At 38.9% G+C, this 14,909-nt stretch overlaps 1 protein-coding gene across 1 annotated transcript; it reads right to left on the bottom strand.

The window, feature by feature from the left end:
* Window positions 1–2,665: 2,665 nt before the first annotated feature.
* On the bottom strand, window positions 2,666–6,872 carry LOC18421863 (DEAD-box ATP-dependent RNA helicase 45). Its single transcript, XM_006826666.4, has one exon. It carries the CDS (start codon window positions 6,571–6,573, stop codon window positions 2,746–2,748), a length of 3,828 nt encoding a protein of 1,275 aa, XP_006826729.1. The 5' UTR covers window positions 6,574–6,872; the 3' UTR covers window positions 2,666–2,745.
* Between the last annotated feature and the right edge of the window lie 8,037 nt (window positions 6,873–14,909).

The raw sequence follows: 14,909 nt of genomic DNA, 5'->3' as shown, positions 1-14,909 counted from the left end.
CCTCTGCTTTCTCATAGTACTATCCAACTTTCATATCTAGCACAAGTGCGCTTCTAAATAGTCCAGGGAATCACTCCCAAAAATGAACATCTCAATACCGTCTGTCCAAAATGCTGTTCTATGAACTTTAATCTGGATCCCTTCTCAAAATATTTGCCCATGAAAGAGACCCCAGCCAAATTACCAACTTCAAGAGTGCTAGGAAAGCAAATTTTTCATCCCTCTCTCCCACTGCCATACTTAGCAATGATAGCCCTCATCTAAACTGAATTATCCTCTATGCTGAAACGTCAATACAATAGCCTAACAAAGCTTTATTGGTTGATAAGACGAGCTTAACCTCAAGAGAGCTACCGAGTTGCTTAGGCGTGCTCGTATCCTCCCACTTCACCAAGTGGAAATTCCAAGTGTCAGTACTGCCTTGCCATAAAAATGCCTCTGGGATCACTCAAGCTTCCCCATAATGGCACGTGATGCTTGGAAAGAAAACATGGCATTGATCAGCAATTTGGTAAACCCAATCAGGTGCAAGTGCATTTTGTGAGAAAGATTAGAACAGGAAATTCCAGCTCTCATCCACTTGCAAACAATGTGTTTTGTTGGTGTGCAGGCCACCACTTGCCCAAAACTAGGGTTTACCTTTTGAGAGCAAGTAAAGCCCCAAAATAGTCGTCAACGACAATAAAAAACAAAGGTGGCACTCCAAATAGTTGAAGCAATTTATGATCATCATAATCATCATTATCCAAGCCTTATCCCAATTATTTGCGGCCCGCAGCATGAATCGTGTTCCTCCATTCTTCTCTATCAAGAGCCATACCCTTATTAAGAAAAGTCACCGTATTTTTTCTCACTACTTCTCTCCATGTCCTTTTGGGCCTTCCCCTTGCTCTTTTAGAGCCTTCCACTTGAACCAAATCACACCTCCTAATCGGTGTTTTATTACGTCTACGCCGCACATGGCCAGCTCACCTAAGTCAACTTTCCCTTATTTTATTTGTGTATTAATGCCACACCTAACTTCCCTCGTATGTAGTCATTCCGAATTCTATCTTTTCTTGTATTGGCACTCATCCATCTCAACATCCTCATCTCAGCTACGCTCATCCTGTGGATATGTTGTTTCTTGACTAACCAACTTTCCATCCCATAAAGCATAGTTGGTCTTACAGCCATCTTATAAAACTTCCCCTTCAGTCTCAAATCTCAATAGTATGTGACAAACACATAAAACTCCATATGCACATCTCCACTTCGCCTATCCAGCTCTAGTTCTATGGACAACATCTTCCTCAAACTCTCCTGGATTATCAACCCTAGATATCGGAACATTCTCTTTTAGGTATGATCAAATCAAAATGAATGACCACACTATTATATGTTGAGTCATAACTCTTTCCAAGCAACAATATAAATACAAACTGGGAAACAAAGTATCCTTGTCCTGGGGCATCCATAACAATCTTCACACTCCCTTCTAACCCATAAAAACATTCATACTCCAGCATGTATCAATCCATGACCCTCACCTTCTCATACCCAAGTTATGGCATGGACACAAGTCCTACAACATATGAATTGAATACATATGAACAGCACTTAAAATATATTGGTATGATAATGATGCACAAGCAGCACACCGTACAGATCCTACTGTTGTCGCTTTTCTTAATTTCTAGTATGCAGAGAAACAAAGAAAATCAGGACTCAAGAGATCTTGGAAGGATATAATCCTACCAAACAAATTACACATTTCAACTTGGAGGGCTTACCTGCTTAGAGAGCTAGAGGTTGCCTGCATAAATCCTGGCCCCCACCTCTAAGTATTGTAAAACTGGTCCTAATCAAACTGTTGAGAGCAATAAAAAACAAAAAAGAGTGAAAGCTTGAGTGCAGATATATAACCACAAATACATTTCTTTGAGTTACAAATATTGCTTGAATTTCAGAAATTGCTTGATTACATTTGCACCAATGCAAAATGATTGTCTTGCACGGCCCACAAGTATTTATTGTATTTCTTTTTTTATTAAGCCGCATTCAGCTTTCCTATCCTTCGTGCCTTGTTGTTCAGTCCAATAAATTTTGCCATTTAAGTGAAATTATTTATCGACAAGGATAAAGAGTTAAAGGTCAAAAATAGGGCAACTAAAAACTGGATTCGCTACATGAACTACAGAGATAACTTCCAGCCCCTTGATATGACTTACATGACCAAGTTTCTGAATGACATTATATTTCAGGACATAGGGACCTGACTGTTTTAAATGCATAGACGGGCCGAGAAGTCGAATCGAAAGAAGCTTAGCACAGTCCACTTTCTATAGAAATAAAAGTTTGTTTTATTTTGATAAGAAGCTCGTACCTTTTCCACTATAAGGATGGAGAGATAAGAAGCTCCTACCTTTCCCACTATAAGGATGGAGAGAAGAGGGAGGAGTCAAAACCCTTGGAATCATCTCAGCAGTATTTCCATCAAGGCTGGGAAAGAACACCAGTAAACCAAGCATGCACTGCAGACAAGGGGATTCCATTTTCTTTTTCTTTTTCTTTTCTTTTCTTTCTTTTTTTTTTGTTGGATAAATAAAAACACGCTTCTATTTTTCTCAATAGGGGCTTTTAATATTGACGGGCCACGCGGCTGCCCTTCTTTGACCCAAAAAAATGTTCAAAAAAGAAGGGGTTTTAATATTGATTTTCAATAACAAAATAAACAAAAGTTCAGCAGCAAAGCATATGTATGTTTTACAAAACAGAATACTTTCCCGGTTGACCTGCACCAGGCAACGACAGTGACTGGGCAGTATAGTCTTCTAGCACCCGTTTCACTTCAGCTTTCGCTTTCTTCACAGATGACTCTGTTGGGCCTTCAATGAAGAGGTAAAGCTTGCGCTCTCCAGGACCAGGGATCTTACCAGGTGGATAATACTGTCCCCTGGTTGTAATAGCTGCTCCAGTCCATTCAGAAATTGGACCCAAAGTTTCTTTGTGGGTCACCTTCCAACGAGCATTCTGTGGGAAATCATTAATCTCCAACTCGGCTTCATAGTGTTCAGGCATAGCGTCTGCTTGTATCTTTGCTAAATTGTGTTGCAGATTAAGCGCAGCAGCTAGTGCGGCAGCTCGAGCAGCTGCATCATTAGGTAGCCCACCAACAACAGGCAATGACGGTGGGGCTCCCAAAACACCCATACCAGCACCAGCAGCAGTAGTGGTCTGCAAAGGAAGGAATTGAGATGACACAGGAGGCAATGACAATGATGAGGTCATAGCGACCTTAGATGCTGCCGCAATGGCAGCAGCCTGAGCAAAAGCAGCAGCTTGTGAAATATCACCCCCTGCCTTGCGAACCCCTCCACCTTCCTCTTCAGAGTCTGAATCAGACTTATCCTCCTCAAAACCATATTCCCTTGCCTGAGCTTTCTTTGCAGCTCTCCTGGCTTCATCTTCCTCTTCATTGAACTTGAACCCACTCCCACCATAACCAGTCCCATGTGCATGCTCGGTCCCCTGGTTCACCTTGGCCATGAACCCATCCGCAACCTGCTTTAGATCATCAGGCACTGCTTGTTCTGAGAGCTCGAGAGCTTTGACAAGGTCAGGTGCATAACGTGCATCTTCCTCTGTTATGAAAGTCACAGCACAACCCTTCCTGCCAGCCCGACCAGTTCGACCCACTCTGTGAACATAGTCTTCATAGTGATTTGGGACGTCATAGTTCACCACAAGCTCAAGCTCCTTCACATCTAATCCCCTTGCAGCAATACTTGTTGCTATTAACAGGTTGCACACATTGCTCTTAAAATCTGAAATAGTGGATTCCCTATCAGTTTGGTCCTTGGCCCCATGGAGAGAGAGGCATGGGTAGCCATGCCTCAATAATTCCTTGAACAAGGAGTCACATTTCTCTTGGGAATGAACGAAAATCAGGATCTTTCCTTTCTCGTACCACTCCCCAAGAAGCTCCAACAGCCTGAGGAACCTCTCATTGTCCTGTCTAACCTCCACCAACTGCGTTATATCCTTGTTCACGACGCTCCTTCCCCCAACCTGGATTTCGACAGGCTTGTTCAAAACTTTCCTTGCCAGTATCTCCACCTGTCGAGGAAAAGTAGCAGAGAAAAGAACAGTCTGTCTATCTGGTCTTGTGTTTTGGACTATCCGAGTAATCTGTGGCTCAAAACCCATATCAAACATTCGGTCGGCTTCATCCATGACCAGGTAAGTAACCCTTCTAAGATTTGAGATCTTTCCACCACTCGTACAGAGGATGTCTATCATCCTCCCTGGTGTACATACAACAATCTCGGTACCTCTCTTTAAATCGCTGATCTGCTGAGCAACACCGGAACCACCATACACAGGAACGCAGTTAACACCCACAACCTTCGCAAACTTCTTGATATCACTGTGAATTTGCTGGACTAGTTCTCTTGTGGGTGCCATTATAAGCCCGATCGGCCCATCACCAGGAACCACAGGAGGCTGATCCTTGATGTGCCTCAACATGGGTAAAACAAAGGCAAGAGTCTTACCCGAACCAGTCTTTGCAATGCCTATGCAGTCCCGGCCACTCATAATTATGGGCAAGGCTTGAGCTTGAATAGGCATTGGCTTCTCAAAGTTCGACTTTTTTATGGTTTCGAGAATCTTGCTCGTTAACCCAGTCTGGTTCCATGTTTTTATGGGCATCGGAACATCTTTCCCATGGATCTTCAGCTCCAGCATTTTCCTATAAGCAGCAACTTCCTCTGTTGTCATTCTGGAAATCTCCTTCACCTCAATATAAAAGTTCTTTCTAAATGGTGGGTACTGGATTTTCGAATGGTCGACTATTGACAGCTTCTCTGCCTTTGTCTTTTTCACTCTTTTTATGAACTCATCATCATCTTCATCTTCCAATGGAGCTTCATCATTCTCCATATGTTCATAGTCGGAGTCAGAATCCTCACCTGGAATAATCCTCCCAGTTGCGTTCTTGGAAGCTTTCTTTGACTGATCCCCATTACCCAACACCTCTCTCGAAGCCTTCTTCTTTCCCAGCTCAGCTAGCATATTATCAGTCGAGGCAGCTGCTTCTGCATTTTTCAGTTTTTCAACCTCGGGCAGCACCATTGAGTTCATGAAGGCATCTAATGGGTCAATTTCCTCCCCCTCCTCCTCCCCATTCTCGTCCGGGAGAGGATGTCTATTACCATTACCATTGTCCTCAGAGTCTACCATCATGGGATCATCGGACTTTGCATCCCCATTAGCAACAGGAACAACAGGGCCTTTTGAAGCGGCAGCAGCAGTCTTGGTACTAGGATGCTCACTTTCTTCATCGTCAGATTCTTCTCCTTCCAAGGTCCAATTTTTACCAGATTTCGGAGGCTCTTCTTCAGTTTTCTCTTCGCCCCTCTTCTCTCTCTCCTGTTCCTCTCTTTTCCTTTTAAGCTCTTGCCACTCCTGAACTCTGCGTCTCCTTTTATCCATCTCCTCATCAAGTTTCCTGTTCTCCTCTTCCACATCCTCCTCTTTTCGGCCCTTCTTCAGCTCCTCCTCACTCTTCTTCCTCCGAACATCATCACCATTCTCTTCCTTGTACCTGCTGCTCTCTCTCTCACTTCCTTGCTCATCCTCCCTTCTCCTCTTCTTCCTCTCATGTATCTCGTCTTCCCTGTCTCTGTCCTCATCTCTCCGCTTCTCTCTCTCTCTCATCCTATCCCTCCCTCTTTCTCTCTCTTCCTTCTCCTCCCTCTCCCTCTCCCTTTCTCTCTCTTCCCTCTCCCTGTCCCTCTCCTCCCTCTCTCTAACCCTCTCCCTATCCTTTTCTCTTGCTCTCTCCCTTGTTCTGGCCCCATCATCTCTCTCTCTATCCTTGCCCTTCTCTTTCAGCCTCTCAGGGTCTTCCTCCCGATCCCGCCCCCTTTCCTTCTCTCTCTCATCCCTTCTCCTACTTCTGCTGCCATCCTTTTCAGACTCCTTATACCTTGAATCCTTATACTTGTCTCTGTGCTTTCCCTCAGAACTCCTTTCTCTCTCCACACGACGGTACTCCCTCTCTCTCTTCTCCGAATCCCGATAATCCCTAGCTCTCTCACTGCTTCGCCCTCTCTCCTTCTCCCTCTCTCTCTTCTCAGAATCCCTGTCCCTAACCTTGTCACTGTCCTTCTCCCTCTCTCTATCTCTCTCTCTCTTCTCTGAAACCTTGTCAATATCCCTCTCCCTCTCTCTCTTCTCCAAATCTCTATCCCTGACTTTATCACTCTCCCTCTCTCTCCTCTCTGAATCTCGATCCCTCGCCTTCTCTCTCTCTCTTCTCTCACCAGTCCTTTCCCTGACTTTCTCGCCTTCTCTCTGTCTCCTGTCCGCTGCCTCCAAAACCCTAATTTTCCCACTGTCCTCTCTATCACCCTTCTGCAAATCCGCATCTCCAACTCTCTCGCTCTCCTCACTCTCTCTCTTCTCCCGATCCAAATCCCTAATTTTCTCCTTCTCGCCTTCTCTCTCTCTATCGCGATCGCCTCTCTTCGAATCCTCCTTTCTCTTCTCCCACTCATCTCGCCTCGATCTCTGCTTCCCTTCATCCATCCTCAAAAATTACCAGCCAAAAGCTTCAACCAACATTAACAACACACAAACCCTAGAAATTCGCACACAATCCAATTCCAGTTTCCGCTTGCCGCTGCAACTCAACAAGCTTAAGTTTCCTGGAACACTTGTTGTTAAGCAGTATGCATCACAGGGAAGGTCCGAAGCCTGGATTAGACGGAAAGTCGAGATGGAGGGAAAGTTTGATCGCAGGAGGCCGCAAATTTACTGGTCGCGTTTAATGTTACACCCGGCAGCACGTGTGATACACGGCTAGGTAGTGTATGAGGGAAATTTAGGTTTAGTGGTTGCATTATATAGCAAATATTTTAGCGGACTTTTCTTCTTTTTTTAATATTAAAAATTTTTAGCAGACCTCTTTAGGTGCACATTAAAGGCTGGAAACCGGCTGTGTCTAGGGCGGGCCACCTTGGCTCTAGCCCTAGTTGCCAATTTCCCACACGGCCGAGGAAGCTCAAATAGAATTTAAGAAAAATAAAAGAAGAAATAAAAAAATTTAGGGGCTAGGACAAGCCAAATGGATTAGCCCTATCATGGCTTGGCCCAAGCCCAACCTAAGCCCCCCTACAAGGGGCAGTAATGACCTAACCCTCTGGCCATATTTTGTAATTCAAGCTCTAGTATTTTAGGGTTGGGCTAATCGGCCTGGGCCTGGCCATCCAACTCATTGCCACCCATACCTCCACATAATTTTTTTATTCACTATTAACACATTGGTTGTTCTTTTGCGGAGACGCTATCCATACGGAAGATATGGTGATTCGGGAAATATTTCATTATAATCAATGAAATAATAAAGCCCATGCCCTTGTCTTTATTTTTTAGGCCAATCTTGTTTTTCCAAAATATTGTCATTGTTCTAAATGTCAGACAAGCCTCATTTCCAATAATATTGTTGGTTGAAGCCGGTTTGGCACTCACAAGTGCTAGACTGATCTTATCTCTAAATTATATTGCCAAGGCCTGTTCAGCTTATTTCTCAACAATATGAAATTATATTGCCAAGGCCTATTCAGCTTTATTTCTCAACAATATGATCGACATTGGTTCAACGAGTATTGGGCCAACCTTGTTTTGAAATTCTTTTTAAAGGCCAAGAACCAATTTCAATAAAATATTTTAAAATGATTGGTCTAGCATCTCGAGTTCAAACCAAGCTATATTAAAATATTTTACATAGGTCGATCTAACATCCCAAGTGTCGAATCAGCCTCAATCAAAATATTTCATGTAGGCTGGTTTAACACTCTTTTAGTGCCAACGCAAGCATAAATTCTAAATGGACTACGGCATAGTTATTGAAACCCATGTCAAGCATCCTACCCATGTTGAAGCAACTACAAAATTTCATAGCTATTGTACGCATATTTTATTATCAAGATCGATAAAAATAAAATTATATTCAATTACCTTGTCTTTGTTGCAACCTTTCTTGCATATTTGTAGCTCTAAGCTCTTTGTTTACATCTTCTTATATTTACATCTTCTCATAACTCTCCATCACTTCAAACACCTAATTGCTCGATCAGTACACCGAATTGCAAACAATAACAATGTGCATTTGCCACCAAATTCCAAACCATGTAGTGTCCTGATTCCCTAGTCTTCTATCAATTACTATTTACTACTCACAAGTCCAATACTCCTAAGTTGTGTGTACAACTCGTGGCATTTAAAAAAATAATAAAAAGAAAACAAAATAAATTATGAAAAATCAAGATATGTTGAGCCCGTTTTTCTTACATGATTTGGATACATTTGGCAAAGATTGGTAAGTTTTAGATACATTTGACAAAGATTGGTAAGTTTTTGTCATTGTAATCACTATTTTCCATTTCTCCTTTTTTTCTGGATTCTTTAGAATGCACTAAACTCTTAATCAGGTTTTTTTAATCCATTTTTAATCTTCTTTTTAAGCTTATTTAACTCTTTCAAGTTGTTTTAGGTGAATTTACTACAAGTGTCTGCTAGCTACCAGTATATAGGGCTTTGCTATGTAGAACTCCAAGATATTTAAAGAGATAAATTAAAGCACGGTCTACTAAAGATAACTAAACACAAACCCATGATGATGAAGCCAGTGGTTTACTACTAAAATTAGGAAAATTAGGTACTCCCTTTGTGATGCTTTTCATGAGATATGGACCACTCTTCACAACAATTTTTGCTTTAGGCTAAACCAGCTAAAACTAACAAACTAAGCAGTAAGCAATAAAGTTGATTTCTTGACTCATTGTAGTAGAGTTTGCAAAAGTGATTTCTTGACTCTGTGCTTTGAATCACATGACAAGATATCCTACTACCTTTACCTCCTCCCAAGAATTGGATGGTAATTCTTGAGTTTAGGCACATTTGAGTTAGAAAGGCTTGTATGATTGACGGTTCATATTAGGGAAAGAAGAGCGAGGGTTCGAGGGGGCAGCCCTCAGCACGATCATCCAATTCACCCCAATAGACAAGCGTGGCTATGACGATATTCATGTGTGAATACCCCCATATCAAAGGAGAAAGGGCAATAAATGATAACGAGAAAGGGCACCACTGCACCTAGACGGGCGAAATGGATGAACCAAAGGTGCCATGAAATGGGAATATTGTTTCCCCAAAATGTGCACAAAAGAAAGATTTTACATGAACATGACTCCAAGAAAACAAACCAAAGCAACACAAAAAATGAAGAACAAACTCTCCCAATTTGCTGTTATTATCACGGGACTACAAGATGGGTATTTATTTTACTGATATGATGTGATCATGAGGAACTTCAGATATTTAAATCCCTATTACAATTTACCCGGAGTAAAGCACAGACTCAGGCACCTTTGATTCAGGCCTCGAACATCATAAACTCAAAGAAAAGTGAAAATATACAGAGACGAAAAGAAAAAGATAGCCGTCTGGGCATATTGTGCGTTTATACTTGTTTTACAAGGCCACCTTCCTTCACTTCTCTACTCTTTCTGAGTCCTATAGCCTTCACGTGGGTGAGGTTAAAGTGTTTCTTCTCTTTGGGTTCACATGATTTAAGATAGAGGCAGTGTTGGTGGTTCACTATCTCAATCTGCAGGTACGTGAGGGAAAAAGGTTGAGTGGAATGTCTCTCTGTCTCTCTTAAACTTAGGGTGTTAGCTTTTAATGCCATCATATCTCCCTTTATAAGTGTGTGAGAGGGTGTTTATATAGAATGTGAGATCAGTTGCAGATGGATAGACTTATTCTTCCTTTGTGCTTATCAAAAATCAACAATTTTAAGCAGCTTCTTCCAGATAAGTATGAATCCTTTAGTTTAGAAATCTCCTCGCTATTTTGGGTATGTTTTGAGTCTTTTGACTTCTTTTGAACTCCTATATTGAATTTGAATCAAAACTAACTTGTTTGAATCAGTATGGACAATGAGAAAATATAGAAGATTAATTATACTGGTCTTTCAATTGTCAAACTGTCTATCCTTCTGAACATGATTCAATCCAAGGAGTATAATTCTCTGATCAAGAGGCCTTTTTCCATGAAATTTTGCAAGAAAATAGAGGACATAGAGATGAATCAAATGGTTCAAGTTTCATCCCATTTGGATTTACATTGAAGAAAATATGCCTCCTTGAAGTTAAGGCATTTATACTGCTAGTTTGAGCAAAAATCGGTAGATAACGAGACTAATAACTTGACGCCCTTAAATGCTTTAATCATGAATTTTTAATACGTTGTGAAGCTCTTCATGGTGAACATCTCCACCAAATTTGGTAGGAAAATTCCAAATAATTTAGGAGATATGAGCATTTCATCGGTTAAAACGTGTTATAGAAATAGTGTTTGATACGACTCAGATCGCTCTAATGGAGAATTCTTAGGATCTAGCTTTCATAGAGATGACAGAGCTTTGGTTTAGGATTCCAAGGGCTTTGGTCTTATGCAAAAAGCCCTTTTAGATTGAGAGATATGACAATTTTACCAATTAGATATTGTCTTGGCTGCTGTTTGGCGCTTTAACAAACATTGTCCATCGAAGCTTACTGATGAAGAGAATGATATAGGATTAAATCTCCTTTCAATATAATAGAAACCTTTGGAAAGGGATTATAAAATCACAAATATGATTTTTGCATATATTCTGAGCCAATTACCAAGCATTGTGGATGGGTCTATCGGTTAAACTGTTTCACTGAGAGTGGATCAGAAGATCCTATCAAATGATGTCCATTTCCGATGAATCTTGAACTAAAGACATATAATGACCAATATCTGTCATTTGCAAGTTTTAATCTCGATTTAATATGATATAATGGGGTTTTCATAGGTTTGGTCATTAATTGATGAAGTCTACGAATACTTGTGAACTTTTATTCAAACTGCCCCTAAATAGTATGTGAAGGCATATAATGGCACTAAGATCACTATGTTGGATTATGTGGCCTTAAGTTCCGACATTTTGGATAGCTCTTATTTTCAATGGGAGTAATAGAGCGACATAACTCTAAGATCTTGGTGCACTAGGACCAAGAGTCATGAAACCCTGAATAAATTAAGATGAAGATTTATATGCATGGAAGGTACTGAGAGGATTGAGGGTTACTTCTTAGTCATCATCGGTTGTTATGTTTGTGCCTCATGACTATGTGATGGGCTAGTGCGATACAATTTATGTGTTTATGTGATTATGTGATATGAGCTCGATGATGAGATAATCTTGTACAGGAAGGTTAGAGTCAATAGAGGGCATTGATCTGTATCTTTGACTCTTAGAACCTTCTCGTAGCATTGACTCTTAGAACCTTCTCGTAGCATGTGCATAAATAATGACAATGCATAGGAAACCGTTCTTCCTGGAATCCACTCGTAAGAGGTATAACGTTCTTCTAAGAATCAACTTGTAAGAGGTATGCACATGTGTCAAGAGAAGAACCCACACCATGTGTGTACATATCCTCTAAGGGGTGCACCTGAAATCATACTTAGTAAGTCGGCGATTACATTGCGACTTTTTCAAAACATCGCCCTTTTTTAAAAAATCCATTGTAATCAGTGATTTTTCCAATACATCATCAATAAAACGTGATTTTTTGAAGAAGTTTGAAATGCACCTTTTTGAAACTTTGAAGTAATCGCGACTTTTTCAAAACATCCCCTTTTTAAAAAAACCGTTTTTATCTGTGATTTTTAAATACATCGGCAATAAAACGTGATTCTTGAAGAAGAAGTTTAAAACGCGTCTTTTTAAACTTTGAAAAAATTGATTCAAAAAAACTTTTCGATTGGTAACCTTTTTTTTTTTTAGCTCAATATCCTCTTCCTATTTTATATGAAATTTTCATTTTTATGCGTTCTAAAAAAAAGTATTTTTCTCCTGTTAGGGTTTATTATAAGTGCCTGCTAGGATTTATGAGAAACTGTTTCCTCAAGTTGCAGGTTAGAGGTATTTATTTATTATTTATTATTTTTTTACCCTAAATGGGTTCATTGCATATTTGACTGCAGATTTCAATGCTATTGTAGAAAATAATTGAATGAAAGTTCAGATTTTATATGCTTTGTAGTATTTCTAATTTAGATTGTGTTGAACACTTGAGCTATGATTTATTTTTTTTTTCTGAATAAATTTCATTTTGTTTATGATTATTTACTAGTTATTGAATCATTGTTTATAACTAGATGGGTTTAGAGATAGAGAAAGAAAACCTCTGTCTATGATGCTCGATGGTATAGAACTATAGATAGAGCGAGAAAGAGAGAGAAACATACAGAGAACTATCAGATAGATACTATCTTCAATAAAAAATCTCAAAATTTAACAATACATTAGGGAAAAAAGAAAGATACGAGTTTTTATGAAGCTTTGGAGCTTTTTTTTTTTCCTAGTATCATGCACATTTATAGGTACTTTAATTGGGTCTCTCATTTAGTAGAAAGGAAAATATAGAAACATATTAGAGAGAATTTTGGAGAAATCGTGGATGACATCGTATGTACATATAGATAATAGAGAGAAAAGGAAGATAATATTTACATTTAGTAACAGGCAAGCTTTCTATGCTTCTCCTATAGCATAGAAGTTCTATCCTCCCCCTTATCCACCCATCCATTCTGAATGGAGGGTTAAGATTGCCCCAATCACAATGTCACATATTTACACTATTTTATTTTTAATTTTTTTTCTATACACTATTTTGACAACAAATTTTGGATGTCCATTCCTATTAAACTCGCACTAGAGAAAAATATAAAAAAATATTTTCAATAAAATAAAATAACCAAAATACCCCTGAAAGATTCAAGGGGTATTTTGATCATTATATTTTATCGAAAAATTATTTTTAATATTTTTATAGGTGTACCCCAATGAGAAGATGGCACGTACCAAATTTCATATTCATAAAATTTGTATAAAAAAAACTAAAAATAAAATACTTTGAGACGTCGAATCTAAAATCAAACGATGAGTGACTCTCTTGATCAAAATTGGATGACTGGATGGTAGCGGGATGATAGAACTTCAATGTTGTAGGAGAAGCATAGAAACCTTTACCCTTACTAACAACTTTAATGTGGGGATATGCACACTATAAATGCCTATTATTCTATAGGTATCCTCTCTCTCTTTCCCAATTTTTGGAGCCTAGAAAAATAATGAGAATGTAACATATGTATTTTTTTTTTGTATGTACTAAGTAGGTGTGATGGTTGTTAAAGCATTTAATAAGAAAATTCATATTGTGTATTTATCATGAACTTATTATCTTTTTTTTATTTCTACTTAACTTTATTTTAATTGCGTATAATGCAAATTACACACATATTTACTTTCAATGCTTTCATTAATTAGCCTACCATGCTATTTATGTATACATTAACTAGTTAAGCTTGTAGATTGCTTTGAGGTAGTTTATATGAAGAGCATGAACCCTAATGTGTGTGTACTTATATATTTTATATTTTTATTTTATTAAAAAAAAGGAAAGAAGAAACAATCCCTAGGTCAAAAGATCCATTTTGGGATTATTGTAAAGAAACTTCCGCAACGATAACAAGATTCAAATATCACTTGTCAAAAAAACCAGAGAATGATATAAAAGCTTGCCCTCAAGTACCTGATGAGGTACAAGCTTTGGCGTATATGCGTCACACATGAGTATCTTCTAAGCCGAAAAAAGAAAAACAAAATTACATCATATGTTCAAAATATTGATTTGTTGGGTGAGTGTGGTCATTAAAGGCATTATGAGTACTTGTAATAAATATTTTGATATAATAGAACATGAACTCAATAGAAGTGTGATCCTTCGTGGACCATACTAAGCAAATAACATTTGCTAATACCAAACCGAGCTTTTATGAACTAGGACAGTTGGTTGGGAAAAACCTATATTACTTGGGCATAGAAAACTATTCGATAAGGATTTTAATAGGTCATCCCTTGATGAGATCGTAGTATGCCTAGATGAGTGAGTCGAGGGATTGTGTGGCCCTTGTGTGTGATGGTGGCCTTTAGAGATAGGAGCCAAAGCTTCATCTGTGTGCCATCACACGACATACATATATGATTGTCATTTTGGAAAAGTGAATCACCTTTCAAGGTGAAACTTATACATGTGCGAGAGATACCTCTATGCATCATATGAGCTGTGGTCGCATCATGTCTAGGTGACATTGGTACGTCTCTAAGGAGAACCTGAAATCTACAAACTGAGATTACAACCCCTTATCCATTGGCTAGACCTTGATAACCCACTAATGAGACCCTGCACGGACTGCAAGTGTGGACCGTAGTCTACAGTTGAAGGTGGAGTACCCCAATATTTATTTATTTAATTCTTAGACCATATAGATCATTTTTATATCTAATGAATTTAATTATGTTTTTTTTAATGATTTATGATTTTTAGAATTGTTATTTGAATTTTCTAGATCTCTGGATATTTTGTTTATCAATTTTGAATTTATAAAAATAGAGATATTGATTTTAGAATGATTTAATTATTTAAATTGAGTTTTATGAATTTTTAAAAATCATATAATATTTTAATTAATTTAATTATTGCATGGAGGGCTAATAAGCTATATGGGCCCACCATTGCATTGTGGGTGGGGCCCATGAGTGCCACCTAGGGTGGCACGCCCCACTCCAAGGAGCTTTTCAATTTTGTTGGATCAAGCTTTGGCTTGAAGAAAAAGGTTTGTGATGCTTTAGAAGGCCTTTGCCTTGAGGAATCTTTGAATGGATTTTTAGAAAGCATGAGAAAGCTTGTGCATATTTTATGGTCAGCACAACAATATGTTTGAATTAATTTGTTTAATTTCTATTGATTGGAAAATAGTTTAGG

This window comes from Amborella trichopoda, chromosome 5 (assembly GCF_054954075.1).
Source record: "Amborella trichopoda isolate Santa Cruz 75 chromosome 5, AtrichopodaSantaCruz75HAP2 v2.0, whole genome shotgun sequence".
NCBI lineage: Eukaryota > Viridiplantae > Streptophyta > Magnoliopsida > Amborellales > Amborellaceae > Amborella > Amborella trichopoda.
The sequence above is the reverse complement of the archived record's forward strand: the minus strand, read 5'-3'. Positions and strand labels throughout refer to the sequence as shown.

Coding starts and splice junctions, on each gene's coding strand:
- LOC18421863 (XM_006826666.4), bottom strand. CDS start 6,573: ATGGATGAAGGGAAGCAGAGATCGAGGCGAGATGAGTGGGAGAAGAGA.